Source organism: Dama dama, chromosome 8, assembly GCF_033118175.1.
Source record: "Dama dama isolate Ldn47 chromosome 8, ASM3311817v1, whole genome shotgun sequence".
Lineage (NCBI taxonomy): Eukaryota > Metazoa > Chordata > Mammalia > Artiodactyla > Cervidae > Dama > Dama dama.
Genome location: NC_083688.1, coordinates 263,010 through 290,577, shown reverse-complemented (window position 1 = coordinate 290,577; position 27,568 = coordinate 263,010). Strand labels below are relative to the sequence as shown.

The 27,568-nt window shown below is 60.7% G+C and overlaps 1 protein-coding gene across 1 annotated transcript; it reads left to right on the top strand.

Moving 5' to 3' along the window:
* The first annotated feature begins 758 nt into the window (after nt 1-758).
* Nucleotides 759-27,568, top strand: EPHA2 (EPH receptor A2). The gene is made up of 17 exons (XM_061147989.1): nt 759-879; nt 5,114-5,181; nt 6,814-7,483; nt 15,532-15,687; nt 15,771-16,103; nt 16,805-16,920; nt 17,341-17,494; nt 17,957-18,056; nt 18,530-18,585; nt 18,753-18,878; nt 18,973-19,158; nt 19,287-19,348; nt 19,686-19,895; nt 20,052-20,201; nt 20,892-21,085; nt 21,663-21,818; nt 26,647-27,568. Exons 1-17 carry the CDS (start codon nt 795-797, stop codon nt 26,750-26,752), a joined length of 2,928 nt encoding a protein of 975 aa, XP_061003972.1. The 5' UTR covers nt 759-794; the 3' UTR covers nt 26,753-27,568.

Below are 27,568 nucleotides of genomic sequence, written 5' to 3'. Positions count from 1 at the left end.
GTCAAAGTATTGGAGCTTCAGCTTCAGCATCAGTCCTTCCAATGAATATTAAGGGTTTGACCTCTTTGCTGTCCAAGGGGTTCTCAAGACTCTTCTCCAACACCACAGTTCAAAAGCATCAATTCTTCATTGCTCAGCCTTCTTTGTGGTCCATCTCTCACACCCATACGTGACTACTGAAAAAACCATACCTTTGACTATACGGACAGGGATAATGATATCTACCTCCCGGGGAGAATTAAGTGATACGCATGTCTGACTCGTCCTTAGACGCGGATGCACTCAGATTCCTGAATTCTTAGAGGCGCCTGAGCAGAGAAGCTCTCTCTGACCGCCTAAGGTTGGGTGCACAGTTCAGAAATACTAGGAAGCGGGACGTCAAGCTGCTTCTTGAGCCTTTAGGCCATTTCAGCTCAGACCTGCGGGCCAATGTTGAGCTCGGCCCCGGTGGCAGAGGATAAGAGCGGGGCTCAGCGCAGGATCCCTTAAGGCTAGCCTCGGTTGCACCGGCTCTTAGAGGCGCTCAAACCTGCGGGGACCTGGGGGCGCCAGCGAGTCCGGAGGGCCCAGAGAGCCTCCCCGCCCCCGCGGGGCGCCAGCCCGGCCCCTTCGGAGACACCGGGGGCGTGGCCCGTGACGTCACCCGGGCATGAATGGACAGGGGCCGGTCCGCTCTCCGCCCGCATTAAGCTCTCCGGCGGGCTGGAGGAAGCTGCGGGCGGGAGGCGGACCGGGGCCGGCGGGCGGGCGTGCTGAGTGGGGCGCGGAGCCGGGCGGAGAGCGAGGAGCGCGGCATGGGGCGTCGGGCGCCGCCCGCCTGCCTCGCGCTGTTGTGGGGCTGCGCGCTGGCCGCGGCCTCCGCGGCGCAGGGCAAGGAAGGTAAGCGCGCGCGGCCCGACCCCGGTCCCTGCTCCGCCCCGAGCCCCGCGCGCCACTTCGGAAACTCCTGTCCCTGCGTGCTGAGGTCCGGAGGGCTCGCAAGCTGCGAGCCGGGCGAGTCTGGGACCCCCGCCCCAGCCCACTCGGGCTGTAGGCGCTCCTAGGACTAAGAGGCTGGGGCCCTGGCGCGCGGGGCTCAGAGGCCGCAGAGAAGGGGACTCGGCGCCGGCCACGAGGCTTCAGGAACGCGTCCCGGCGGGGGCGCGGGGTCTCTTGGATCAGGAGTTGTCCGGGGGTCTTTCCGGCGGGCTCAGCTTCGTGTTGACCTGAGTTCGCGAAACCGCTTGCCCGGATTTTGTGGAGAAGGCGTTTCTGTGGAGGCCACTCACTTTGGGGAGGGGCTCTTCGGCCGGCGGGGACACCCTTGCAGAAGCCCCAGCCCCCTGAAGTTTTCTCCACGCCCCGCGATGCCTCCAGTCGGGCAGGAGAGCTCGCGGGGAGTTTCGGGCCAGTTTGCCCACTCACAGCCCTCCCTCCTTCCCGCCCCGCACTCCGGGACTCGGGGGGCAGGTCCCCGGGCCGCGAGTGCGGACAGGAAGTCCCAAAGTGAAGCGTTCTGAGCGAGGGGTGATTCAGAGCCAGGAAATGCAGCAGGTGGGGGCGCGGCCTCCCAAGGTGTGGAGCCGGCACCCCAGGGCCACCGCGGAGTCGGGCACCCGGGGGGTGGGGGACTGACTCACCCGCCCCCGCCGCTGCGCTGGGTGAGGGGCCGCGCGGACTTCGCCCAGGGCCGGGCCGCTGGTGGGTGGGGGCGTTGCCGCCTCGGCTGGGGTCGCGGAGCGGACGGGGGCTCGTGCCCTTGGCCGAGGCGCTTCCTGTCCACCCGTCCACCCAGCCGAGACCGGCTTCAGTTTCCGACTGAGAAGGTCTGCCCGCCCGCGGGGGCAGAGGAGGTTTCCGCAGGCTCCACCAGAGGGAAGTGCAGAGGAAACCCGGGCCCCGTGAGAAGTTTCCTTGAGCCTTGCTTCCTTTTCCGCCTCCCCACCTGGGGTTGGAAGTTTTGCTGTTCCAAGTTGGGAGTAAAAGAGGCCCCAGGCGGAACTCTTTGAGGGTGAGGGTGGGGGCGCCCCTAATCAATTGGGGTTCCTGGTCCCAACTTGCAGGCTGAGTGGGTGGGCTCTTCTGTGACCCTCAATATCCCCCCACCCCGGCTTTTTGTCCTCCTCCTTCTGGGGGGTTGTGGTTGGAAGGAAGGAGGGAGACAGCCGCATTCACTGCAGGCCTGTCCTGAAGGCCCTGGGAGGTGGGGTAGGGGGACCAGGCAGGACTGGTGTCATGGGTGATTGTGCTGTAGCCTTGCCCTTGGGCCGTTGTCGAGCCCCCCCCCAGCCAGATGACTAGTGCCCACCACACCCCGACGTGCGTGGCAGAGGGGGGAGGACAAGGTCCAGGGAAGGTTTCTGGTCAGGCTCCCAGAGTCCCTGTGAGGGCCTCCCCAGGGAGCTATGCCTGTGGTGGGGTGTGGGGGACAGATGCCCCAGCTGGGATGCCATGGATGTGGTGCCTTGGCCTGGAGGTGGGTTGAGGGTGCAGACCCAAGCCCCTTCCACCTTCACCAGGCTGCTTTCCTCTCCCTCATCCTTCCCCGTAAGCGCAGGACCAGGCTGCCTTAGGAGGCCCCATGGAGCCTGTTAAACTCTCAGCAGCCCCTGAATCTGTCCTTTTACAAGCTGGGAACCTGAGGGCGGCCTGATCCCTTTTTCTTCAGAGGGTTAGCTCTGAACATCCGGCTTCTCGGGCTCCAGAGCCCGGGGCCCCTGCACCCAGGTGCTGGGCTGGGTTTTCCTGAGATGTGAGAAGATGTGCAGGGCTTGCTGGCCTGAGCTGGGAGGTGGGCTGGAGAGCGCTCCTGAGGCTTGGGAGTCCTTGGCCTCTTGGTTCTCTCAGAGCCCAGTGTGCCCTCTGTCCCCTGTCCCCTCTTTTCTTCGTTCCTCTCTCCGTCCTGTCCCCCAGCCTCAGTCTCCCCGCCTCCCTGCTTTAGGAACCAGCCTGTCGGAGGGATGGGGAGAGCAGGGAGATGATGCCTTTGAGTAAAGAGCTCTCAATGAGGTGGACCCACGAGGTTGATATTTGCGATGGGACTTCAGACCAAGAAGAAGGTTTTCCTGGGGGTGGGGTGAGGGACAGGGGCCCCTGGATGAGTCCAGCTTAGCCCAGGCCTCGGTGAAGCCATCAGGTCCTGCGGAGGGGCTCCCGGCCCCCGCCGGTACCAGCTAGGTCCCTGGAAGCAGCTCAGGGAGAAGCCGCGCCCGTCAGGGTGGAGAGACCAGGCCAGGCGCCTGTTCCTGGTGATCAGCTCTAGGGAATTTCCCCCGGGAGGGAGGGGGCTCCTTCCTGTGTGAAGGCTTCTTTTCTTCTCCAGTGAGCCCTGTGATATTTCTCAGGCTGGAAGGGGAGTAAGCTCTGGCAGGGGCCGTGGGGGTCCCTCCGTGCCAGGTTAACCCTTCAGCACCCTGGAACCATGAGCCCCCTCCCCCAGCAGTGTAGCCTGCAGCTTCCCACCCCTCTAGGGAAGCGGGGCTTCCGGATCTTGAGGACCTCTCACCTTTGTCCTCCTACTTCCCTGGGCTGGAGCCAGGAACCCCCAGATTCCTTCCTGTGGAGCCAGAACATTCCATTTGCTAGTGGGGTTAGTGAATTTCCCAAGCCTCAGCCTTGGGCATGTCCGAGCAGATCCTTGCTCCTGCCCACCCCCCAGTCCCCCTCCTCTGTCCCCTCAGCCTTGGGCTCGTGCCACGTTGGCTTTCCTCTCCCCAGCCGGGCTGTGGGCCTTTCCTAGAGAACCTGGCTGGGTCAGCAGCGGTCAGCTGGTAGCACTCCGCTCCCAGGCCCGGGGGAGTGGGGTGGTCTGCCCTCAGCAAAGGGTTTCTCAGAGTCTGCCTAGGCTCCCCTCCCCGTCCCCCGCATCTGTCTAAATCAGCTCCATCTCCACCTGCCTGGGATTCCACCCTGAGAGGCATTCTTTCAGGTCCAGGCCTTGAGGAATGCTGCTACTTGGGGCCATGTTCCTCATGTTTCAGAGTCCAGAAGAAGTCAGCACTAGGTCCCCCCCCCCCCCCAGGGCTTTTCCTCTGAATCTGGGGACCTTACAGAGGGTCATGCTTGTTCTCCAGGCCCCGGGCCCTCCGGGGAGTGTTGCTTCTATCGGGAGCTACCTGGACGTTACTTGGAAATGGAGCAGGTGGCTGCACCAGGGGTCTTGACTGCAGTCTATGAGGCTGGCAAAGCCAGGGGTGGGCAGTGAGAGGTGCTTGAGGGCACGGCTGGATCTCGGGAAGCCCCTGGCAACGTGTCCTTCCCGCGAATTCCGATGCCTCTCTGGGGACAGTGAGGTCCAGGCAGCTGTTTACTCTGGGCCTGGATGTTCCCTTTAAGGGTTTCCATCTCAGTCCCCAGACACCTCTGGCAGGTCAGTGGCCAGGGTGTCAGGGACGGAGGCAGCAGGAACGGGTCTCCAGGGCCGGGCCGCACCGGCTGTGTGTGTCTGCGGGTCCCTCCCGGAGGCCCCGTGGGCTCAGGGCTTTGTCGTGCCTGCTCTGTGGCTTTCGTGGTGGGAAGATCAGTTTCCAGACACCGCCGCCCCCCCACCGACCCCACCCCCCTTCCTGGAGTCATTCCCACCTGTTAACAGCTCTCTCTTGGAGGGCCAGGAGACACGTTATGTACACATGTGTGGTGCATCTGTGTGGTCTTTGTGGGGTTGAGGGTACTTTGTGCTGTGTGTGGGGTGGGGGGATATGGCTGGAGCAGATAAGGGTGTCCCCAAGACCTGCGTGCGTGTGAACCGCTGCGGAGGGGCCTCTTCAGGAAGAAGGCAGGGGGGCGTGGTGTCCCTCAGGCCTAGCCGCTGTGCCCTGCTGGGCCAAGCTCTGCCCTCTTTGCCCAGCTGGGGCTGCAAGCGGGCGGCGTGGCTGGAGGGAGAGGCCTGGTCCTCACCCGTCCTGCGCTGCCACAGTGACGAGGCCCCCGTCCTCCCCGGGGCCCTGCCTCCCTATTCTGGAGAGACGGGTCTTCTTGGCTGTGCTGACCCTGAGTGGCGGGGTCTCTCTTTGGGGGCTGGGGAAGCCTTTAGGGCCATGTGGGATTCCTGGGGAGCTCCTGCCTTTCCCACCGTGGGCTGGTCTCTGAAGACGCTGCCCAGCTCACCCTGTCTCCCCTCTTTTCTCTCTTCCAGTCGTCCTGCTGGATTTCGCTGCAGCTAAAGGGGAGCTCGGCTGGCTCACACAGCCCTACGGCAAAGGGGTGAGCTGTCTGGGGCGGGTGGGGGCCTGGGGACAGGGGAACCGAGACCCGGGGGGGTTGGGGCCTGGCCCAGAGCCAGTGGCTCAGCCAGGGTTTAAATCCAGGCTCCTCACCAATTAGGCAGGCTGGGACAAGAGGGCAGGGCAGGGCCCCGAGAGGTGGGGAGAGCTGGGGAGACAGCCGGAGGCCGCAGCAGAACAGGACCCCAGGATCGTCAGAGGGACCCCCTCTGGCTCCCTCTATTCCCCTCGGCAGGCAGGGAAGGAGTTTGAGGCTCCCCCTGTCTTTGAGGTCCCAGCCCAGAAGATGAGGGATGAGCTAGAGACAGGGAACAGTGTTCCCAGGTCCCTACAGCCCCGGAAGCCAGATCAGGTTCCTTCCAGGCAGGCCTCTCTCCCTGCTTCTCCAGCTGTTGCTCCCCTTTCCTGCTTGAGGCTGAGTTTGTTTTGCTTTTCCACCAAGTTCATCTCCTGCGGTTAGTCTCCCCTGCCCTCCCCTTCCCTGCCCTGCTATGGCCTGGACTGGTGGGCAAGACCCCAGGGTCCTCTCCCCAGCTTTGCGTGTGACTGCTGTGTGGCCTTGGGGAGGATACTGATGCTCTGGGCCTCAGTTTCCCCCTTATTGAATTTGTTCTGGGGCCTGAGCTGTCTCCAGGGGGTACTCGAGACCGTTTCCATTGCTGGCCAGATCTGTGAGTGAGCTGGGCGCTGGGCCCTGGTCACCCTAACTCCTTAGGCCTGGAGTTTAATGTCAGCAGATTTCCAGGATCCTGGAATGTCATCCAACCAAGTCATGACACAGAGTAGGAAACTGAGGCCCAAGGGCATCTGAGGCCAAGGTCGCACAGTGCAGCCCAGGCCTTTCTCCTTGGCCCCTTCTGCTTTTTTCATACATATGTTCATTCAATCAACAAATACTTTCCCAAGTACTTACTATATTTGAGGTAGGCCCTGGGGATACAGAAATGCCCTAAGGAGCTCAGACTCTGCTGTGGCAGCAAGATGTAGTTGTCACCAAGTAGGTGCTAAGATAATGGAGGCCATGGGAGTCTGAGGGAAGCACTTGCCCCAGCCTTGGCCCAACCTGGGAAGCCTTCCTGGAGGAGGCTGAGCAGTGATCTGAGCAGTGGTGCGGAATCACCTGCTGTTCCTGACCCGACTCCTCCCTCCCACTCACATACGCCTACACAGTGAATGATGGTGGTGGTGGTGATACCAGTTGCCTTGTGTGCCTGTCACCCATGCCAGGCAGCGTGCTCAGTTTTGGTAGACGTTCTGTCATTTATCCTCACAGCAAGTTTGTGAAGTGGCTCTGGCCCCCATGGCAGGATGGGGACTTTGAGGCTCAGAGGGCTAAAGCCGTCTGCCTCAGGTCACATGGGACCCCCAGCCTCCATCCTCAGCTCACTGTCTAATATAGGGGTTTTAGCACCCCGGCACCGGTGTCAGGGGGCACACCAAGGGGTCAGATCCAGTTCAGCCACTGGTAACGTGTGAGGGAGACTTGGAGCCCCTTCCTGGACCTGAGAGTGAGGCTGGCAGGAAGCGGAGAGCCTGGCGCCCGGTCCACCTCCTGGCTGATGCCTCTGGGCGCCTGCCTCCCTGCCCACACTCCCCTTTCGGCCCCGCACAGTGGGACCTCCTGCAGAACATCATGAACGACATGCCCATCTACATGTACTCCGTGTGCAATGTGGTGGCCGGCGACCAGGACAACTGGCTCCGAACCAACTGGGTCTACCGCGGGGAGGCCGAGCGCATCTTCATCGAGCTCAAGTTCACCGTGCGGGACTGCAACAGCTTCCCTGGAGGCGCCAGCTCCTGCAAGGAGACCTTCAACCTCTACTATGCCGAGTCAGACGTGGACTACGGCACCAACTTCCAGAAGCGCCAGTTCACCAAGATCGACACCATTGCGCCCGACGAGATCACAGGCAGCAGTGACTTCGAGGCGCGCAACGTGAAGCTGAATGTGGAGGAGCGGTCTGTGGGGCCGCTCACCCGTAAGGGCTTCTACCTGGCCTTCCAGGACGTGGGCGCCTGCGTGGCGCTGCTGTCCGTGCGCGTTTACTACAAGAAATGCCCTGAGCTGCTCAAGGGCCTGGCCCGCTTCCCCGAGACCATCGCTGGCTCCGACGCGCCCGCCCTGGCCACTGTCGCGGGCACCTGTGTGGAGCACGCCGCGGTCCCCCCCGGGGGTGAGGAGCCTCGCATGCACTGCGCCGTAGACGGCGAGTGGCTGGTGCCCATTGGCCAGTGCCTGTGCCAGGCGGGCTATGAGAAGGTGGAGGACGCCTGCCAGGGTAAGTGAGAGTGCATGGCGGAGGCCGCGTTCCCAGGCTCCAGTCTCTGCTCTTGGAGCCGGGGACCTTGGTAAGGTTGTCCTTGCTCTGACATGGGGTGGTTCTGTTAGTGGAAATCTCAGAGGCTTCCTAGGCTGTATTCACTCGTTCACGAGAATGAATCCATTGAGAAACCGACAGTGTGCAGAATGTGAGTGAAGACTCTCGGGCAGGAGTGGAAGTGAGAGTGTTACTCGTTCTGTTGTGTCTTGACTCTGCAGCCTCATGGACTGTAGCCCGCCAGGCTCCTGGGTCCATGGGATTCTCTAGGCCAGAATACTGGAGTGGGTTTTCCTTTCTTTCCTTCTCTAGGGGATCTTCCCAACCCAGGGATCAAATGCAGGTCTCTCGCATTGCAGGCAGATTCTTTACTGTTTGACCAGCAGCAGGGAAGGCCCCAGACAGGAGTGCGTGAGTTCGCATCTCTGTGCTGCACTTAGGTGTGTGACTCAGCCAGTTCTTTAACCTCTCTGTGTCCGGCTTTCCTCATCTGTACGATGGAGGTGAACATACTGCCCATCTTGTAGGGTTGTTATGACAGTCAAATGACTTAGTACTCATAAAATGCTTAGGTCAGTGTCTGACACAGAAGTGTTTTTAAGTGTGATTGTTGTTTTTGGTTCTTCCCAGAAGTTTATCTTGATCTTCTGTTATGAAATATCACGGTGGGTACAGTGCATTCAGGCTCAGGAGCTGGTTCCTTCTCTGTTGACTCACCGTGTGACACTGGGCAAGTCACTGAACCTCTCTGGGGCTCAGGCCCCTCTTTGGTTCTTGGAGGTGAACGAAGTGGACCCAGGATTTGCATTCCCTGGCCGCACATGAGAATCACCTGGGGCTTTCTGAAAAAGGCCTGCTTGGGAGGGGTGCTCAGGTCTGCCTTCGCTGCCTGCCCCACCCCGGGCAATGGACCCAGATCAGCCCACTGGGGCTTCTGCTGATGACGACGGGGCCGGCATCATCAGACTGTCTGGGCACAGGGCCTGAGCTCTCATCGAGAGGTCATGGCTTGGCACAGCCAGGCCTGTGATAGCGGAACGCGCTAAAGCAACGTGGATTTCTTTCAGTGGTGACTTTTTCTGGAAATGGCTGCAGGGCAGGGCATTTGTGGAATGTGGGCCGACCTTTGGCTGGCTCTGGGAGCTTCTTTGCTGAGATAAGCGGGGTCTTGAGAAATCAGGGGTTCGGGGCCTGCACTTACACATACCGACCAGTGACCTTTGGTGAATGTCTCACCTCTGGCCTCAGGCTTCCTGATTGAAAGATGAGAAGTTCAACTGTTCTAGCAGACTGTATTCTTACCTAGTAACCATGGATCTTTCTGGGTTTCAGGTGTTGGAGGGCCCTGAAGTCCTTTCTCACGGGCTGCACTTGCCTCTTAGAGCCAATCCTCAGAACCTTACTTAATACAGTCTACAGCCTCAAATGAGAAGTCTGCTCAGAGCCTCTCTGCCTGTGGCGTAGTCTCTGCTCCGGCCCTTCCACTGCCCTTTGTCCTCCCAGCTGTCCTCTGCTCCTTAGCTGGCCCTGCCTGCGGTGACCTCAGGTGCACGCCCCCGGGTTTCAGACAGTGACTGCCAGGGGCGGGGGTGGGGGGGAGGCCTCCCTGGGTGAGCAGACTCCTCCCCATGACATCCTCACACAGGAATGCAGTGGGGGGGTGGGGGGCAGCTGAAAACTTTCCACAGGCTGGTGATTCAGGCCAGTCCGTGATAAGTGGACAGTTGAAGTGGGGGGTGTCTCTCTGCAGGAAGGGGGGTCGGGCTTCCCTCTCTGGGAGCGGGGGTTCAGGGCCTCTCAGGCTTTGTTTGTGACAAGTTGAGTCACCCCAGGAGGGAGGCCTGGTTTCCAGGACCGGAATCTTTGACTTTGGTCGGGGGACCCTCTGCACCACCAGCCACCTGTTGCCCTGATTTTCCCCTTTGGAGTCCCTCTCCCTAAATTCCCTTCTGTGTGGCTTGGGGGCCCTCTCTGTGGTTGGGAACCCCCAGCCTGGCGACTCTGCCCCTGCAGACCTTCCCCAGCAGCCCAGGACCTTGATGGTGGGGGAGACCCAGCTGCAGAGCTTGGAGCTGCCCCGGGCAAGCGCTCCATCTACCTGCTCCTGCAGGTCTGTGCCGCTGCTCTGAGAGGCGGGACTGCTGCCCGTCCCATTTCACAGACAGGGAACTGAGGCTCAGAGAGGTGAAAAAACCTGCCTGGCATCACACAGTTGAGACCAGTCGCCCCAGGACTGGATCTAGCCGACGCAGCCACATCCAGGCCAGAGGATGGCTCAGGAGGCGGGCCGGGAAGTGGCCAGCTCCTCTGGAATCCCTGAGTCAGCGCCTGGCCCGGATGGACGCCCCGGGCAGCAGGGTGGCAGGTCCTGGCACAGGTGGCAAGGGGGCTGGCGTGGGGGCTCTTCCTGAGCATGTTACAGAGGAAACAGGGAGCTGCAGGGTCTGTTCCCCGCCTGCCCTCCGCAGAGCCATGGACCGAGAGGCTCCCGCTGGGGCTTTACTGGTGACAAGCCAAGTCCAGAGCGGGGCTGGGCAGGCCGAGGCCATCCGGACCAGGTGATTGCCAGTTCCTCCCCAGGGTTCCCTCCCCAGGAGGCTCAGGAAAGAGTTAAATGGACAGCGGAAGGGAGCCACCTCCCAGGTGCTGTGTGGACAGGTGGGCACGGGCAGCCGCGCTCTGCTGAGCTATGTCAGGAATGAGCCCGTTTCCCTCCAGTGCCCCCGCCCCCAGCCCTACCTCGGGGACGCTGGAGCCGCTCAGGCTGACCGCCATGTCCCCCGGGGTGGCTCTGTCTCCCTGTTTGTCTCGGCTTCCTGTCCTGGCACGGCAGCTGGCGCCTCGGCCCGGGGACTGCGGGCCAGGTGAGCAGGTGGCCAGCAGCTTGGGCCAGAGGCTCGGTCCAGCAGCTGGGGGTGGGGGCTTGGGGGTCAGGAGGTCCCTCTTTGGGAGCCCTTGCTCCTTTGAGGGGCCCAGCCCCTCCCCGCTCCAGTCTCTTTGTCCCCCAGTTCGTGGACACCTCATCCCATGCTGAGCATTTCCCAAGCAAAGTTTCCTCTGCCTTCACAAACAACCCAGAGAGCCCGAGCACTCCCCTTGTTTTACAGTTGGGGAGACTGAGGCCCAGGGAGAGGAAGTGAGTGAGGGAGCTGGGGCCTGGCATGGGGAGGGCAGTGCACTGTCTTCAAGTGCCCTTGGCATGTAGCTTTCTACCTGCAAGCCCTGTGACCTTGGTGAATCCCCTCTGGGCTTCACTGTCCCCACCTGTAAAATGGGTGGGTTGGAGCCTTAGCACTCAAAGCCTACCTCCTGTGACTTTCTGCTGTGGTTCCTCCTGAGAACCTGGGTTGCTCTGGCAATCTGCAGATGGGATGACCTCTGCATGGGTGGCACCTGACTGGCTGAGACCTGGCCCAGGGTCCAGAGCTGAAGAGGAGGCACCCCCTAGGCAGGCAGTGGCTCTGGCTGAAGGGGTCCTTAGGTAGGATGTCCCTGAGCACGCAGGGGCTGATCCCCAGGCTGAGCGGGTGGTGGTCTGTGATCTGTGACTTGGGGGTTTGTCCCCTCCCAGGGGAGTGCCCCTGGCCTTATTTCAGTGGTTTCTATTGGCCTGAATGGGGGTTGGAGCCGTGGCAGCCCCCACCCCCCGCCCAGCCCTCAGCTCACACTGAGCGCAAAACCTCCGTGGGGGGCCCTCTCTTCCTCCCTCACTGAGGTGAGCAGCGGGTCCCGGAACGGAAGGAAGGAGTCAGGGAAAGCAAACAGCAGATGAAAGGCTGGTGCCGGGGAGGCGGAGTCTGGCTTATCGCAGCTGGTGGAGGAATGTGCCCACAGAATGTTCCCCGGGATGTGTGGGAACAGGGCCGCTGGGGACCCGCGTTTGCAGGGTCAGGAACTTACGGGGTCGCTGACTGCTGCCCGTCAGGTGTGGGGCAAAGTTCAGGCTTTGTGCCTTTGGGCCGGGGTGGCGCACGTGGTGGCCAGCTGGCCTGGGCTGGGGTAGGTGACTGACCACAGGTGGATTGCCACCGCCCCTTCTTGACCCTGTGCCCGTGCCACCGCTGGCCGGGCGAGGGGGCTGGGCCTGGAGGAGGGGCTCTGCCGCTGGATTTGCGTCACGCCAGAGGGTGTATGTCCCTGAGTCATCCCACGCTGCCACCTGAGGGGCGGGCATCGGGAACTGGAAAAACCAGGGTACACCCCTGGGCGCAGCCACCCTGCCCCCGTTCCCCTGCTCAGAGAGGCCTGGGCCTGCCAGGGACTCGGGCCAGGGAAGTTCCCCACGGGTGTGCCAGAGCTGGGATCTGGAGCTGGGCAGGTGGCATCCTGGGCACCATCCCCCAACACTCTCCTGGGCACTGAGACGCTCGTTTCTGTGGCCCTAGAGCCCATTTGTAATGAGCATGTAGGTTCTGGACACATTTTCATTCATCTGTCCAGTCAGCAGACGTTAGCTGAGCACCTGCTGTGTGCCAGGCCCTCTGCTGGGCCAGGGGACACAGGGAAAGCGGATTCCACTTCTGCGCCCCACCAGCTGCCTGTCTCATAGAAGGTCCGAAATCATTCCAGAAGGAGTCTGAAAGCCAGGGGTGTAAATTTCCCTGAAGCAGAAGCGGTGTTTGTTTTTCTTGCCATGGTCTCCCAGCAGCCAGCATTGTGCCAGACACGTAGGAAGTGCTCAGTTGCTGTTTGGTAAACATAAGATTGAGTAAGAGTTGCCCTGATGGTCAGAAGGGGGCCAGAGATTGGAGAGTCCAGGAGGGCTGTGTAGAGGAGCTCAAGCTGGGTATTGAAGGATGCATAGGAGTTTGCTGATGGGTGAAGGGACAGTGGGTATTTTGTGAGTGTGAGTTATGTTTGGGAATGTGTGACCACCCAGTGTGTGACCCCTGTCCCCACTCGTCTGCCCAGAATGCCAGGAAATGCAACCCTGGAAGATCAGGAAGACCCGGGGCCTACCAGTGGCAGACACGTGGACTCTGGGGCCCCTGAGCAAGGGCACACTCTGGTGGGGCCCAGGGAAGGCCCCGTGGAGCTCTGCGGCTGCAGGAGGGGGCAGCTCATTCCCGTCAGGCTAGCACATGTCCTGCTGGAGCTGCCTCTCTGCTATTCTTTGGCACATGCCCAGCGGAAATCTCTCCAAATTCCCTCTTTCCTGCCGGCAGCAGGCGGGCCACCCCCGGCTCAGAGACCACAGACCGGAGCCCGCCTCTGCTCCTGCTTCCTCCTCTGGCCTGGGGCTGGGGGGCCGGGGAGCAGCCCCTGGGGAGCAAGAGGCCCTGTGGGGTTTACAGGTGCTGAAGGCCTTGTGGGGGCTTGGGGTCCCTCCCCAGCCTGAGGGCCTGAGCTGGGGGGTATGATTATGTTCTTGGGGGCCCCTGAGCACCCCGATTCTGCGGGGCCTGGACCACCTGCAGCCAGTACTCACCCAGGGTGTAAGCCCCTCTGGCAGACAAGTCAGGGCATTTGGGGGAGTTGAGATCCCAGGATAAACAGGGCCCAGCTTTCTGAAGTCTCACTTTTACTTGTAGGTTTGGGGGAGGAGAGAGCTATTTTTGTATTGTAACAGATAAGTAATGAGGAAGAAAGCAAAATACACAGGGATTCCTTAAATGCAACTGGAGACTTGGAAAACCTTTGGGCCTTGAAGTAGGAGGTCACGCTGGTGGGCCCGACCAACCCCCTCCCACGTGGCCTGGGTGTGATGTCACTGTTTTCTCCCCAAGGACATAGAGGTGCCGTGTGTTAGGAGGTGTCACCCCCTCCCCCCTCCCCTAGCTACTCTGAAATCTATCTTGGGATTTTCTGGTGTTGTAGCGGTCGGGCCTCCTCTCCTCGCTCTTCGCTCTTTGGGCTTGTTTAAGAACTTTGATTTCTCTTTGCTCCAAATTGACATGTTTGTGGGGAAAGGAGGGGGGTTTGAGGTTGGTATCCAGGGTTTAGGTTTTTGTTTCCTGTTTAGGAGCTCGTTGACCTTGACCAAGGTGTTTTACGTCTCTTGAGCAGCAGTTTCCTCACCTCCAGAGTGGAATGAATCATTACAGCACCTGGTCTGATAACACTTATTGTGACGACTACATGAATGTCGAGTGCCTGGGCCAGAAGCGGCACAGAGCAGCTCCTGATCAGTGGTCGCTGCGTGTGACGGGCTCCAGGCTGCGCCGTCCTGGACAAGCCCCCTCCCCTGTGGTGTGTGCCCAAGCTCTCTCAGGGCCTGTGTTGACATTCTGCCGTGGCAGGACAGGCAGGAGAGGAGGGAGCAGCTTCCAGGAGAGTCCCCTTGGGCCCCGGCAAGCAGTCATTAACGGGGAGGTGTCCTTTAATTCCTTCCCCTGACTCCCCACCTCTGCTTGCATAGGGAACTAGACAAGGAGGGAGACTGTCCCCACCTTTTTTCAACAGCATAGATCTGACCGTACCATTATTCTCTACATCAAACCTTCACTGGCTCTCACTGCCCCTAGGATAAAGTCCCGGTTCCTTGATCTGACAGTAAGGGCCTTTCTCAAGCTTGTCCCTTGAGATGGCTCAGACTTACTCCCTGCTACTCTCCAGACTTGTGCCCACCAAGCCACACACACTTCCCATTAGCCTTGCTCTTTCTCACCCCTAACTCCTCCTCCCCCCAACACTTCTGCCCTGCTGAACTCCTACTCAGCTCCTAAGCCCTGGCTGAAATATCCCACATTTGACTCCACCAGCCTCTGGCCAAGGTTGTTTCTACCCCTGTAGGCTTTTGCCCATCCCTTTCTGGTGGGCATCGTCCTGTGCGCCTGCTCCCTGAGGTCAGGGGCTTTGTCTCAGGCTTCCCTGGTAGCTCAGATGGTAAAGAATATGCCTGTAATACAGGAAGCCTGCGTTATCCTGGGTAATCCCTGGGTCTGGAAGGTCCCCTGGGGAAGGGAATGGCTACCCACTGCAGCATTCTTACCTGGAGAATCCCATGGATAGAGGAGCCTGGTGGGCCACAGTCCATGGGGTTAGAGAGAGGCGGACACGACTGAGCGACTAACACTTTCACACTTTCACAGGGTCTGTGTGTAGGGCTGGACATAAGAGCCAAGGATCAATGTTTGATGAACATGACACTGAAGCTAGAGGTGTCTTATTCCGTGTCTTCCCACTGAATAAGCTGAGGGTGGGGGACAGTAATTGTAGGCTTGGGGAAGAGGACACTGGGGGACCCCACCCCATTCTGGCTGCTTCAGCAGCTGCTCAGCCCCGGGACAGCCCTGCGCAGTGTCTGGGTAGTTTCCTGCCTGTGGGGCCAGGAAGGGGACCTGGGGCCGGGGCAGGATAGGGCAATGGGAGGAAGAAGCCTCTGGAATGAGGTTTCTGGGACTCTCCCCTGCCTGGCTGGGACCGTACCTGCCACCAGGGAAGGAAGAGCTGCTTCCTGGCGGCCCTTGTGAGCGGAGGAAGTGATTCGGTCCCTGAAAGCAGATCCAGAGAAAATGCTGGGGGTCTGGCCTTTCCTGTTTCCTGGGGCCAGCCCCAGGACAGGAAGGCGGTCCAGCCTCAGGGTGGCGGGAGCACCCGCAAAGCTGACACCCTGATGCTCCTGGCTGATCTGCTGGGGAGCTGGGCTGGGGGTGGTGATCGTCAGTCAACAAACACAGATGGGGAAGAAGACAGTTACTGCCTGGGCGGCTCGTAGTCCAGGTGGGACCTGCCAGGCTGGCCTGCACAGACTCAAGGAGGTAAAGCAGACAGGCCGCTTCTTGGGGAGCTGGAGGCTGAGATGCGGGCCTTGAACGCCAGGCGTGGGGGCGGGGCATTTCTTATAAGAGCCCGTTGGGGGCGTTTGCAAAGGTTTGGAGCAGGCTGGCCAGGCACTTCTGGGTGCCCTGCCTGAACTGGGTGCTTACCACGCATTTTGTCATCACTCTCGCCAATGACCAGACTGGCCCATAGCGGCTCAGTGACTTGCCTGGGGGCCCAGGGCAAGGGAGAGGAAGAGTCGCTGGGTCTGGGAGCAGGCTGAGCTGACTCTGTCCCCGCACCCCCAGCCTGCTCGCCGGGGTTCTTCAAGCCCGAGGCGTCCGAGAGCCCGTGTCTGGAGTGCCCTGCACACACCCTGCCATCCTCTGAGGGCGCCGCCACCTGCGAGTGTGAGGACGGCTACTTCCGGGCTCCGCAGGACCCGCTGACCCTGCCCTGCACGCGTGAGTCTCCTAGGGGTCAGGGCGGGCGGGCTGGGGGTGGTGGCTGATGCTGACCTGTCCGCTCCCCACACCGCCCTGTGCAGGCCCCCCGTCCGCCCCGCACCACCTCACTGCTGTGGGCATGGGCGCCAAGGTGGAGCTGCGCTGGACGCCCCCCCAGGACAGCGGGGGCCGCGAGGATGTTACCTACAGTGTCTCCTGCGAGCAGTGCTGGCCCGAGTCCGGCGAGTGCGGGCCTTGCGAGGCCAGCGTGCGCTACTCGGAGCCGCCGCTGGGGCTGACCCGCACCAGTGTGACCGTTAGTGACCTAGAGCCCCACATGAACTACACCTTCACCGTGGAGGCCCGCAACGGCGTCTCGGGCCTGGTGAGCACCCGCAGTTTCCGCACGGCCAGCGTCAGCATCAACCAGACTGGTGAGTGCCTCGGGCTGGGGGCCATGCCCGTGCGACCCGCCCAGGTGGGGGGCTTCCCTAGGATGGTGACCCAGAGCTCCGCTGGGTTCCGAGGCAGGCAGCACGGAGCGCTCAAAGGCGCGGCCCCTGGCGTCTCTTCTGAGCTCCGTGACTGTGGGCGAGTCCTTGACCTCTGAACCCGTTTCCTCACCTGTAAAGTGTCAGTGGCTCAGCCGTGTCCGACTCTCTGCAACCCCATGGACTGTAGCCCACCAGGCTCCTCTGTTCATGGGATTCTCCAGGCAAGAATGCTGGAGCGGGTTGCCGTTCCCTTCCCCAGAGGATCTTCCCGACCCAGGGATTAGACCCGGGTCTCCTGCACTGCAGGCAGATTCTTCACCACCTGAGCCACCAGGGAAGCACCTGTAAGATGGGGGTTATTTAAGGGCTGTTGAGAGAACTTAATAAGTCCTTATATGTAACCTGGTCCATAGAGACGTTATTGTTCTCCTTTTAGTATTTATGCACTCGTAAACACTCGTGGGGCACCCCTGATGTGCCAGCCTGTGTTGGGGCCCCAGGCTGGGGCTCTGTGCTCTGGGGATGGAAGTTGAGAACCCCAGGTCAGGCTGTGGATGGGACTGGGTCTGGGTGCTCCCTCAGTGCCCCCCTGCCCCTGGGTGGCTTCTCACACCCCTTCCCACCACCGCTGTCCCGCCCAGAGCCCCCCAAGGTGAAGCTGGAGAGCCGCAGCACCACCTCGCTGAGCGTCTCTTGGGCCATCCCTCCGCTGCAGCAGAGCCGTGTGTGGAAGTATGAAGTCACCTACCGCAAGAAGGTGACGCACGCAGGGCCGGGGCTGGGCACAGGGGCGCTCCCTGCACCACGCGGTCGTCTGGAGAAGCAAATGGGGTCTGGGGTCTTCCTGAGAGTTGCCTCTCCTAGGCCAGCCAGCAGGGGTTTGTGGGAGAGAAGACGCAGTGTTCTGGAATCCCTGGAAGAGGTGCGGGTGCAGGAGAGCCCTGTCCTGGAGATCAGGCAGACCTGGGCTTGAGTCCTGGGTCCTGCATTTGCTGGCTGTGACCTGGAGCGAGTCACTTCGCTTCTCTGCGCCTCAGTTGCATCCTCTGTAAGAAGGGCACCAAGCCTGCTAGCACAGAGACTAACCTTGCTAATCTGGAGTTGCTTTCTGGCAGGCTGAGCTGACCGCCCTTGCCTGTCCTCACGGTCTGTCTCTCCAACTGCTAAACACCCACAGGGCGACGCCAACAGCTACAACGTGCGCCGCACGGAAGGCTTCTCCGTGACGCTGGACGACCTGGCCCCGGACACCATCTACCTGGTGCAGGTGCAGGCGCTGACGCAGGAGGGCCAGGGTGCCGGCAGCAAGGTGCACGAATTCCAGACGCTGTGTGAGTCGGGGCCTGGGGTGCAGGCTGGCCCAGCGTCCCGACACCACCGGGACATCCTGGGCGGAGGGAGTAGGTCAGAGAACTTAGAAGCGCCCCCTTGCTGGTCAGCCGGGGCCTCGGATGGCCCTGCATGGGTCAGCCCCAAGCCTGGGAAGGGGGCAGGATGGAGGGTGGGGGGGAACCAGGGCCGTGTATTCAGGGCTGTGTTGTGGGAAGAGAAGGATGTAGGCTCTGGCATTGACAGGCCCAGTTCAAATCCTACATTGTGGAGAGAGTCCCCCACACCTGCTCTGTTCCCTGGGGAGGGCCTCTCATTGGCCATCTGTGAAATGGGATAAATACCCTCATGGGCCGTCAGTAATAGAGGCACCCAGCAAGTGTCTGGGGCTCTAAGTACAACCAGGGGATCATCATGGTCTGAAGTGTGGGGCTCCTTTGTCACGTCTGGTCTCCCCTCGACAGCCACGGGAGGGTCTGGCAACATGGCAGTGGTCGGCGGTGTGGCTGTCGGTGTGGTCTTGCTCCTGGTGCTGGCAGGAATTGGCTTCTTCATCCACCGCAGGTTTGTGGGAACCCGTGGCTGAGCTCCCCAAGGACTTAGGCGGGACACAGGGATGAGAACCTGTTTCCTGAGGGACAATGAGGTTGATAGGAATCTAGTCCCTGCCTCCCGGGGTGTGTGTGTGTGTGTGTGTGTGTGTGTGTGTGTGTGTGTGTGTGTGTGAAGATGCAGTGACTTGTGAAGGGCTCCGCACAGGGCCTGGGGGGCCACGGGGGCTCCGGGCAGAGTGGTCATCAGAATGGCGTGTCCGTACTTCCTCGGGACACACGGGCAGGAAGCTCCGGGCGCTGTAATGAAGGAAGCCTGCATTACAGCCACTTAAGGGCCATTACAGGGTGTAGGTGCCAAGGAGGGAGCCAGCTTGCTCATTTCCTCTGCCTGGCTTTCCCCACGCCCTCTGCCCGAGGTCAGGAGGCTCTGAGACAGGGGTCACTGAGCTCCCTATGTGTCTGGTCTCCCATGGGATCTCACAGGAGGAAGAGCCTGCGGACACGCCAGTCCTCGGAGGATGTTTACTTCTCCAAGTCAGGTGAGCTGCGACCCCTGCTGCCCTCCTGCGGTCCTTACGCCTCCGGGTCTGTGGCCAGGCGATGGGCCTCCCTCGGGGTCCCTGGTCCATCACCTCCTCCTCCCCCTGCTCTGGGGCCCCTCCCCTCCCCAAGCTGTCTGTGACCCTGCCTCTCCTTCCCCTCCTAGAACAACTGAAGCCCCTGAAGACCTATGTGGACCCCCACACCTACGAGGACCCCAACCAGGCTGTGCTCAAGTTCACCACCGAGATCCATCCGTCCTGCGTCACGCGGCAGAAGGTGATCGGAGCCGGTGAGGATGCGCGCCGCGGAGGGGTCTGGGGCGGGTTGGGAGTGCCCGATGCCCGGGCTGACGTGGGCGCTTCTCCCATCTCGCCTGTCTGCAGGAGAGTTCGGGGAGGTGTACAAGGGCACCCTGAAGGCATCGGGGAAGAAGGAGGTACCTGTGGCCATCAAGACGCTGAAAGCCGGCTACACGGAGAAGCAGCGAGTGGACTTTCTCAGCGAGGCCAGCATCATGGGCCAGTTCAGCCACCACAACATTATCCGCCTGGAGGGCGTCGTCTCCAAGTGTGAGTCCTGGCTCCGGAGTGGGGGTGGGGGACCTGTACGGGACGGGAGGGGTTGCCCCCTGGGGGCCCCGGTAGGGCCTCTCCTGAGAGCTGCTCCCCTGCCCTGACACCTGTGCGCACCTCCACAGACAAACCCCTGATGATCATCACCGAATACATGGAGAACGGGGCCCTGGACAAGTTCCTGCGGGTGAGACTGTGGGCCCGGGTGGGGCCCTGGGATCCTGGCTGGGGGCTGGGGGCCCAGGTGGGCGTGGCCAGGCTTGGGGTCCCAGTGGGCATGGCCTGACTGGAGGCTGGTGTCCCGGTGGGCGTGGCCTGGCTTTGGGGGGGGGGTGTCCCCCCCAGTGGGCGTGGCCTGACTGGAGGCTGGTGTCCCGGTGGGCGTGGCCTGGCTTTTGGGGGGGGTGTCCCCCCAGTGGGCGTGGCCTGACTGGGGGCTGGGTCCCGGTGGGCGTGGCCTTGCTGGAGGGCCGGGGTCCTGGTGGGCGTGGCTGGCTGGCGGCTGAGGCCCTGTGCCCTCGCAGGAGAAGGATGGCGAGTTCAGTGTGCTGCAGCTGGTGGGCATGCTGCGGGGCGTCGCGGCCGGCATGAAGTACTTGGCCAACATGAGTTACGTCCACCGCGACCTGGCCGCCCGCAACATCCTCGTCAACAGCAACCTGGTCTGCAAGGTGTCCGACTTCGGCCTGTCCCGGGTGCTGGAGGACGACCCCGAGGCCACCTACACCACGAGTGTGAGTGCTCGGCGGCTCTCGCCAGGACGGGGGCTTCGGGCTGGCGCAGCCTTTGCCCTCTCACACCTGGGGCCTGGGTCTCCGGGGAGTGCGGCCCTGACTGGGATCGTCCCAGGGGTGCTGAAGGGACAGTCGTGACCGGCCTGGTCCCTGCAGGGTGGCAAGATCCCAATCCGTTGGACAGCTCCGGAGGCCATTTCCTACCGCAAGTTCACCTCGGCCAGCGATGTGTGGAGCTATGGCATCGTCATGTGGGAGGTGATGACCTACGGGGAGCGGCCCTACTGGGAGCTGTCAAACCACGAGGTAGGCCCCTCGTCCTCCCAGCCCCATCCGGACCTGGGCTTAAGCCTTTACTCATTGCCAAACCCCAGGGGTTGGGCAGAGAAGAGTTTGGGGGGTTGGTCTTCATCTGGTACGGCCCTTCATTGGTTCAGTGAATGTCTATTGAGGGCCTACTGTGTGTCAGGCTGAGTGCTAGGCTCAGACCCAGTCCTTGCTTACACTTAGCAAGAGATCAAAGAAAGAAGTAGTGGGGTGGGGGAAGTGTGTGTGCATGCATGCATGTGTGTATATGTGTGCGCTTGTGTGTCTGTGTGTACAAGTACCTGGTACCTCATGCAACCAGGAGGCCTAGAAGACTTCCCAGAGGAGGTGACATCTCAGCTGAGACTGAGGCATAGTAAGGCAGCAGCCAGGTGAAGACACAGAGGGGGAAGAGTGCTCAGGCTTAAAGGGGGCAGTGTGTAGGCACCTGGAGACCACAAAGAGGCTGGCTACAGGGCTCACGGCATGGCTGTTGGCCTGGTGCCCAGGAGGAAGCACAGTCAGGGGACCCTGCCTCCTTTGGACATAGCCTCTTAGCACCGAAGTTTGTGTGTCAGGCTCAAGAAAGGAGACCCGTCCCCTCTGTTCTGGGCTCCCCTTCCTTCTGCCAACCACTGTATGGGAGTCTGGGGGCTGTGAAGGCACCCTGACCACCCTGCCCACCCCCAGGTGATGAAGGCCATCAATGACGGCTTCCGGCTGCCCACGCCCATGGACTGCCCCTCCGCCATCTACCAGCTCATGATGCAGTGCTGGCAGCAGGAGCGCACCCGCCGCCCCAAGTTCGCCGACATCGTCAGCATCCTGGACAAGCTCATCCGTGCCCCCGACTCCCTCAAGACCCTGGCTGACTTTGACCCCCGGTGAGTTTGTACTTTCGGTCCAGGGCGGCCCCCCAGGCATCCTCCTGAGCCACCTCAGTGTGGCAGGCAGTGAGGGGCGGGGGTGCAAGGACTCAGAAGTGACACGTGGGCATTACTTAGCCTGGACCAGGGTAGCTCAGGCGATACTAATGGAAGCAGTCAGCATGTGTGTGTGGTAAAAGGGCTGGCCTGGTGCTTAGCATGTTTTAACTCATTTAGACAGCTTAGGAGATGGTCCTGTAATTATCCCCCTTTTGTAGATGAGGAAACAGACACGGGGCAATTAAGTGTCTTATGTGCTGGCAAATGGTCAGGCTGGGACCATGGCTCTGAAAACCTGAGTCTCTTACATTTGGTTCTTTTGTGGTAACTGGTGCTGCTTTCAGTGGAAGCAGGGGGCGGAAGGAGACAGAGACGCTGAGTGCTCCCGGCCCACCAGGGCTGTCTCTTGGAGCCTTTCCTGACTTGGCTTGCCCATCGCCCAGATGAGGAAACCCAGGCGGGGCAGCTGGGTGGCTTGCTGGGGTTTAGGAGCAGCTCCGGGGGCTCACCTGTAGGCTGGTGTCTGCTGTTGCAGGGTGTCCATCCGGCTGCCCAGCACCAGCGGCTCAGAGGGCGTGCCCTTCCGCACGGTGTCCGAGTGGCTGGAGTCCATCAGGATGCAGCAGTACACAGAGCACTTCCTCGTGGCCGGCTACAGCACCCTCGAGAAGGTGGCGCAGATGACCAGCGAGTGAGTCTGCTCCGGCCCTGCCCCGCCTGGCCTCGCCGAGACCCCAGGCTGCCTCCAGCTCTCCCACTGCCCACTCTTCTCTCTACCTGCCCTGCTCTGCCCCTCGTCTCTTTCTCTCTCCTTCTCTCTCCGGGAGAGTGGCTTTGCAGGAAGGGCAGAACCAGGCCAGCAGCCAGCAGTCCTGGGCACTTAGGTGGCTCCGGTGAGAAAATAATAATTGTAATCGTAACAGTGGCATCTGTTGAAGGCTGACCATGTGCCAGCTCTGCTTGAGCACTTGGTTTTGTTTTTTCAAATGCTTTATTGCTATAACTTAGATATTACGGAGAGCACATATCCTCACTGTACAGATCAAAGTTGGGTTTTTTGGCCGCACCCTGTGGGATCTTAGTTGCCTGACCGGGGATTGAGCCTGTTCCCTCTGCGTTGGAAGCATGAAGTCTTAACCGCTGGACCACCAGGGGAAGCCCATGTGCTTGCGTACTTTGACTCAGCCTTCGTGATAACTCGGCAGGTGGCTCCTGTCAATAGCCCCACTATTGACCGTAATAGTGGGCAGGGCGTGTGGCCGGTGAGAAACAACACAGCCCAGGGTTCCGTGGCCGTTAGGGGTACTCCAGCCCGGGGCAGTCAGGCTCAAGAGGTCAGAAACCGTGGAGGTCGTTAGTGAAGTGGAGGCTCAGAGGTTACGTGGCTTACTCCATCCAGGTCACACAGTTTATAGCTGAGAAAAGAAAGACTTTGTTTCACAGCCATCACCTGGTTGAATTCCCTATTTGACTCGTGAATAGAGGCTATTGTTACCCCCCCCCCCCCCCCACTTAACAAGTAGGGAAACTGAGGCTGAGAGGTGACGCAGGTGGCCCGAGGTCACACAGCCAGTGAGGCGCACCGTTCTTCTCCAGGATGCTGAGCAGACTGGGCAGAGGGCTTGCACTTTCCTGGCTGACGTGAGGGGGGGGCGCCGCCCTCCCACCCCTGGCCCCTCTCCTCGTACAGTTGCCTCTCAGCCCTGTGGTCCAGCGTGGCAAGTAGTGCCAGCCCGCCAGCCCTGCCCCGGCTTCTGCCCTGCGGGAGCTCTCCTCTCCTCCCAGCTCCAGCATCAGGGACCCTTCCCGACACGGCCTTGGCGCAGACACCTCTTCCTATCCCGGGAGGGAGAAGACACTGTCCTCTTGGCCTTTTGTGCTTGTAAAAATAGTGGTAGTTCCCAGCTGTGTCAGGCCCAAGGTCGTGGAGGAAACGAGCCTCGGGGCCGAGAGGCTTTGGGAATCACATGGGAAGGGCTGACCCAGGCCCCTTGCAGTTCTGGGTCACAGTTCTGGGGCTAGGGCCTCTGTCTGAACATTCTCCAAGGCCTCTATAAATTGCTCAGCTGGACTTCTGACCTGCTGGTCAAGGCCTGTCAGAGCTAGCCCTGGCCTGTCCCAGGGGACAGCCCGGATAAGAGTCAGGCAGGGACAGCTGACCCGAGGGAGGCATGGAAAAGTGGAGAAAAGAGACAGATCTCTTTCTTTGTTACATAGAAGTTTCGTTGATGCACGATGCTGGCCAACCTCTGCTGTACGGCAAAGTGACTCAGTGATGTCCACGCACACATTCTTCCTTTGTATGCTTTTCCATTGTGGTTCTGAATACAGTTCCCTGTGCTGTAACCTTGTGAGATGGGTATCTTGCATCGCCAGCCACCTGCAGGGTCCAGAGCTTGGGCTCTGCAGTCACAGCTGGGTTCGAGTCCCACCCTGGCCACTTCCTAGCAGGTGGTTTTTGTCAGGTTAGGTTTCATCTTTGAGCCTTGGTTTCCGTTTCCCTTCTTGGGTGTAATGAAGATGATCCACTTGGTACACAGTAGGGGCTTAATCCATGTCATGCTCCCCTTTTCCTCCATTCTCTTGCCTTCCACCCACAGCCCGTGGGCAAATACCAGGGTCCCTCGGCTGCTTCCTCTAACCTGGGAGCCTGGAGTGGCCGCTTTGCCCTCCCGGGGCCCCACTGAGGACAGCAGAGCCTCTCTGCCGGGTGAGCAGAACTGAGGTCAGGGAGACGTGCTTACAGGAGACTCAGCTCCTGGAAGCTTCCTGAAATAGCCCGGTGGGGCTCCTAGGCCAGTTCTTTCCCATGAGCGGGAGCAGGGCTGTCTTGGACCGATGGGGGTGAGTGTGTGTTGAGATCTGAGCAGGCCTGGATAAAGGCAGGAAGTCCTTGCACGCTCCCCCACCTTCTCTCAGCCCCACTGGTGCTCCGGCCCGGGGCCTGTGTGACTCATGCCGCTGCCCCTGTCTTTATCTCCAATTAGACAAGGGAAAGGGGGACCTCAGAGTACTTTTTAACCCTGGAGGCTGTGTCTACACATGCTGTGGGTCCCAGCGGGAGGCTCTGCGCTGCTCTCAGAAGTCAGCCCTCCTGGGATGGGATGTGGATTTCGGCTCCAGTGCCTCACCCTTGCCCTGAGTCCATATCCGTCACCCGTCCCAAGGGGCAGACTGCTCAGTCCCCTGGGGTCCCACTACGTGCACAGTCAGTCGTGTCCGACTCTTTGCGACCCTCTGGACTGTAGCGCACCAGGCTTCTCTGTCCATGGGATTCTCCAGGCACGAATACTGGAGCCGGTTATCAATTCCTTCTCCAGGGGATCTTCCCGACCCAGGAATTGAACCTGTGCCTCCTGCTTGGGAGGCAGACTGTTTACCACTGAGCCACCTGGGAAGCCCCTGTGGCTGGTCCCACAGTGGCTATCTCTTCTCAGCTTGAGCATTCGCCATGTTATTTTGGGATCACTTGAGTTTCTAGCTAGACTAGTGAGTGGTTCTGAATGTTTTTCGGGGAGCTAATGGAAGTCATAGGTGTTGCACCCCAGAAAAATACCCAGTCCAACAAAGGGCCTCTGCAGTGTCTGGGGCTGTGGCCCACCGCATCCTGGGGTCTGGGGGCACTGGCTGACGGGTCTTCCAGTCTCCACGTGCCCTCAACACAGCCTGATGCTGATGGGACGTTTGTCGAGAGGATGAACGATCAGGCCGCGTTCCCTCCGCCCTCCTGTCTCCTGCTGCCTGTGGCCAGTGCACAGTAGGTGCTCACTGGGCAGGTTGTGGCCTCTGAACCCCCCCGGAGGGGAGCGGGCCGGCATTGCCAGGGCTCAGGAAAATGGTGGCCTCGGTTGTGTGCGTCCCCACCCCTGTGATGGGAGTTGATCCAGGGGGTGCCTGCCCTGGGTCTCCCAAGACAGCATCTAAGGCTGGGGCAGGAACAGACTTGGATGGTCTGCCAGAGGCCACAGGCGTCAGCCGCTCTATGTGGGGAAAGCAGTGCCGCTTTTTCAGCACCCTCCGCTGTGCAGGTTAGCAGTGGCGCCGCTGTGGTGGGTGAGGAAGTTCTCCCAGGTGTCTGACTTCGGGCCTTCCTACTGCAGTCCCGGGGCTGCCCTCCCACACCTCCGCCCTTCCGAGCTCAGCACTTCTCCAGGGGCTCCCAGAGCCTGTGGGAAAGTCGTGTCTCCGGAGTTGCTTGCACCATGTAATTAGCTCCCTCCCAGGAGAGGGCCCATAAAAACCAGGGTGTTTTCATGGGTTGGGGCTGATGGGTGAGGATGGTGAAGGGGGAAGCTCCCAGCGTGAGCAGTAAAGGTCTGCTCCAGGGTTCCTGGGCATGTAAGTGGCTTTACGAGGGGATGGAGGGTCTTGGGGGGAGGCAGCAGAGGACCCTGGGTCCCTGGGCACGTCTTTCTGCCAGCGCTGATGCTGCCTTCCCCTCTGCCACCAGTTTCCAGGGTCTCCCACCCTCCAGTTAGGCACAGTTGCCTCATTTTACAGGTGAGGAAATCGGGGTTCCTAAAGGGAAAGCCCGTCCTGTTAGAGACCCGCATAACTTTAACCTCTGATGGCCCCTCAGGGGGCTTCCCAGGTGGCACTAGTGGTAAAGAACCCGCCTGCCAATGCGGGAGATGCAGGAGATGCAGGTTCGATCCCTGGGTCAGGAAGAGCCCGTGGAGCAGGGCATGGCAGCCCACTCCAGTGTTCTTGCCTGGAGAGGCCCAGGACAGAGGAGCCTGGAGGACTGCAGTCCACGGGGCCACAGAGTGGGACACACAAGCACCCACGGCCCCTCAGTAAGGCTCTCCTGAGGCCTTCCTCTGCTGTGAGAGTTGGGAGGAGTGGGGGTGAAACGAGGCGGTGGCTGTGAAGAGACCTGGGGCAGAGAGCCTTCAGGGGCCCCCCCGAGGGTCCCTGGCGTCCACCGATGGCATCCGTGTTGCCTGGGGAGGAGCCTTAGCTGGGCTTTTAGGACAGACCCAGGGTGGAGGGGACGGCCTTCCTTCTCAGCTGGCTTGTTCAGCTCTTCCACCTCTCAGCTATGTCCCTCTGGGCAAGTCAGTTCACCTTGCTGAGCCTCAGTTTTCTAATCTGCAAAATGAGGGCAAAAACAGCACCTACGGATTTTGTGCTGATTTGATTAAAAAAAAAGCTTGCACTCAGTGCTCTGTCATTTCTGAACTTGTCGGGGTCCCAGGCTTGTAGGGCGTGGGCGCTCCTTACGAAGCCCCCACCCAGGCGCCACGCCCCCCTCCCCACGAGCTCCCCATGCCCCCATCTCCCCGCCCCCTCCCCACGCGCTCCCCTCTCCCAGCCTGCCCCCTCTCCCCGTGCCCCCCTCTCCCCACGTGCCCCCTCTTCCCACACCACCCCCTCTCCGCCCCCCTCTCCCCTTTCTCCCCACGCCCCCCTCCCCATGTGCTCCCCACACCCCCCCTCTCCCCGCCCCCATCCCTCCCACGGCTGCCCCCCTTCTCAGAGCGGCCCCTCACTGTCTCCTCCTGTCTCGCCCTGCATAGCGACATCAAGAGGATTGGGGTGCGGCTGCCCGGCCACCAGAAGCGCATCGCCTACAGCCTACTGGGCCTCAAGGACCAGGTGAACACGGTGGGGGTCCCCATCTGAGCCCTGAAGGCCCTTGCGAACCATCTGCTGAGAATACTTGAAGAAACAGACTGGCTTCCTTCCGTGCTGGGCCACCAGGGACCGTATTTATTTCCAGTTTTTCTTTGTCGACGCCATCCTGAGGCCTCTGCTGCGGGGAGGTCTTTGACAGTACCTTGGCCTGAGCTGAGGAGATGCTCAGGGATCCTGGGCTGGCTGCCTCTTCGCTGACGAAGGACTGACCTGGCCTCCACGCACACAGCGGCTCCGGAGCATTCCCAGCACCCCCGTCAAGACTGCGGACCCACACACGGGCCATCACCTCGTGGGCCATCGCTACAGTGACCATCACCTCGCTGGCCATCGCCACGGTGACCATCACCATGGTGACCATCGCCTCACTGACTGCTGCCTTCCAGAGGCGGAGCAGGAACCTCATGCCAACACGAGGAGGAGCCACACTCAGCGGGCAAGACCCAGCGCGGTCCTCCCACCCCCAGCCCCGTCCTCAGCCCCCACAGGCCGAACACTTGCTCCCCTGGGGCCCCCGCAGGATGCTTGGTTGTGTGGAGATTTTTAAAAAATATCTATATATTTTGTACCTTGTGGAGAGGATGTGTGTGAAGCGGGGGGACTGGCTGGGGCTCGGGGCAGACAGCGCCTGTGTTGGACATTCCCAGACCCGCTCAGACACCATTTACTACTCTGTCAGTGTTAATGATTTTGTTCTGTTGGGTTTTTTTTTTTTTTGAACCTTAATTTATTATTTTTTTATATTTATTGTTAGGAAACGACTTATTTCTGCTCTGGAATAAAGTTGCAGATTGTTCAAACTGA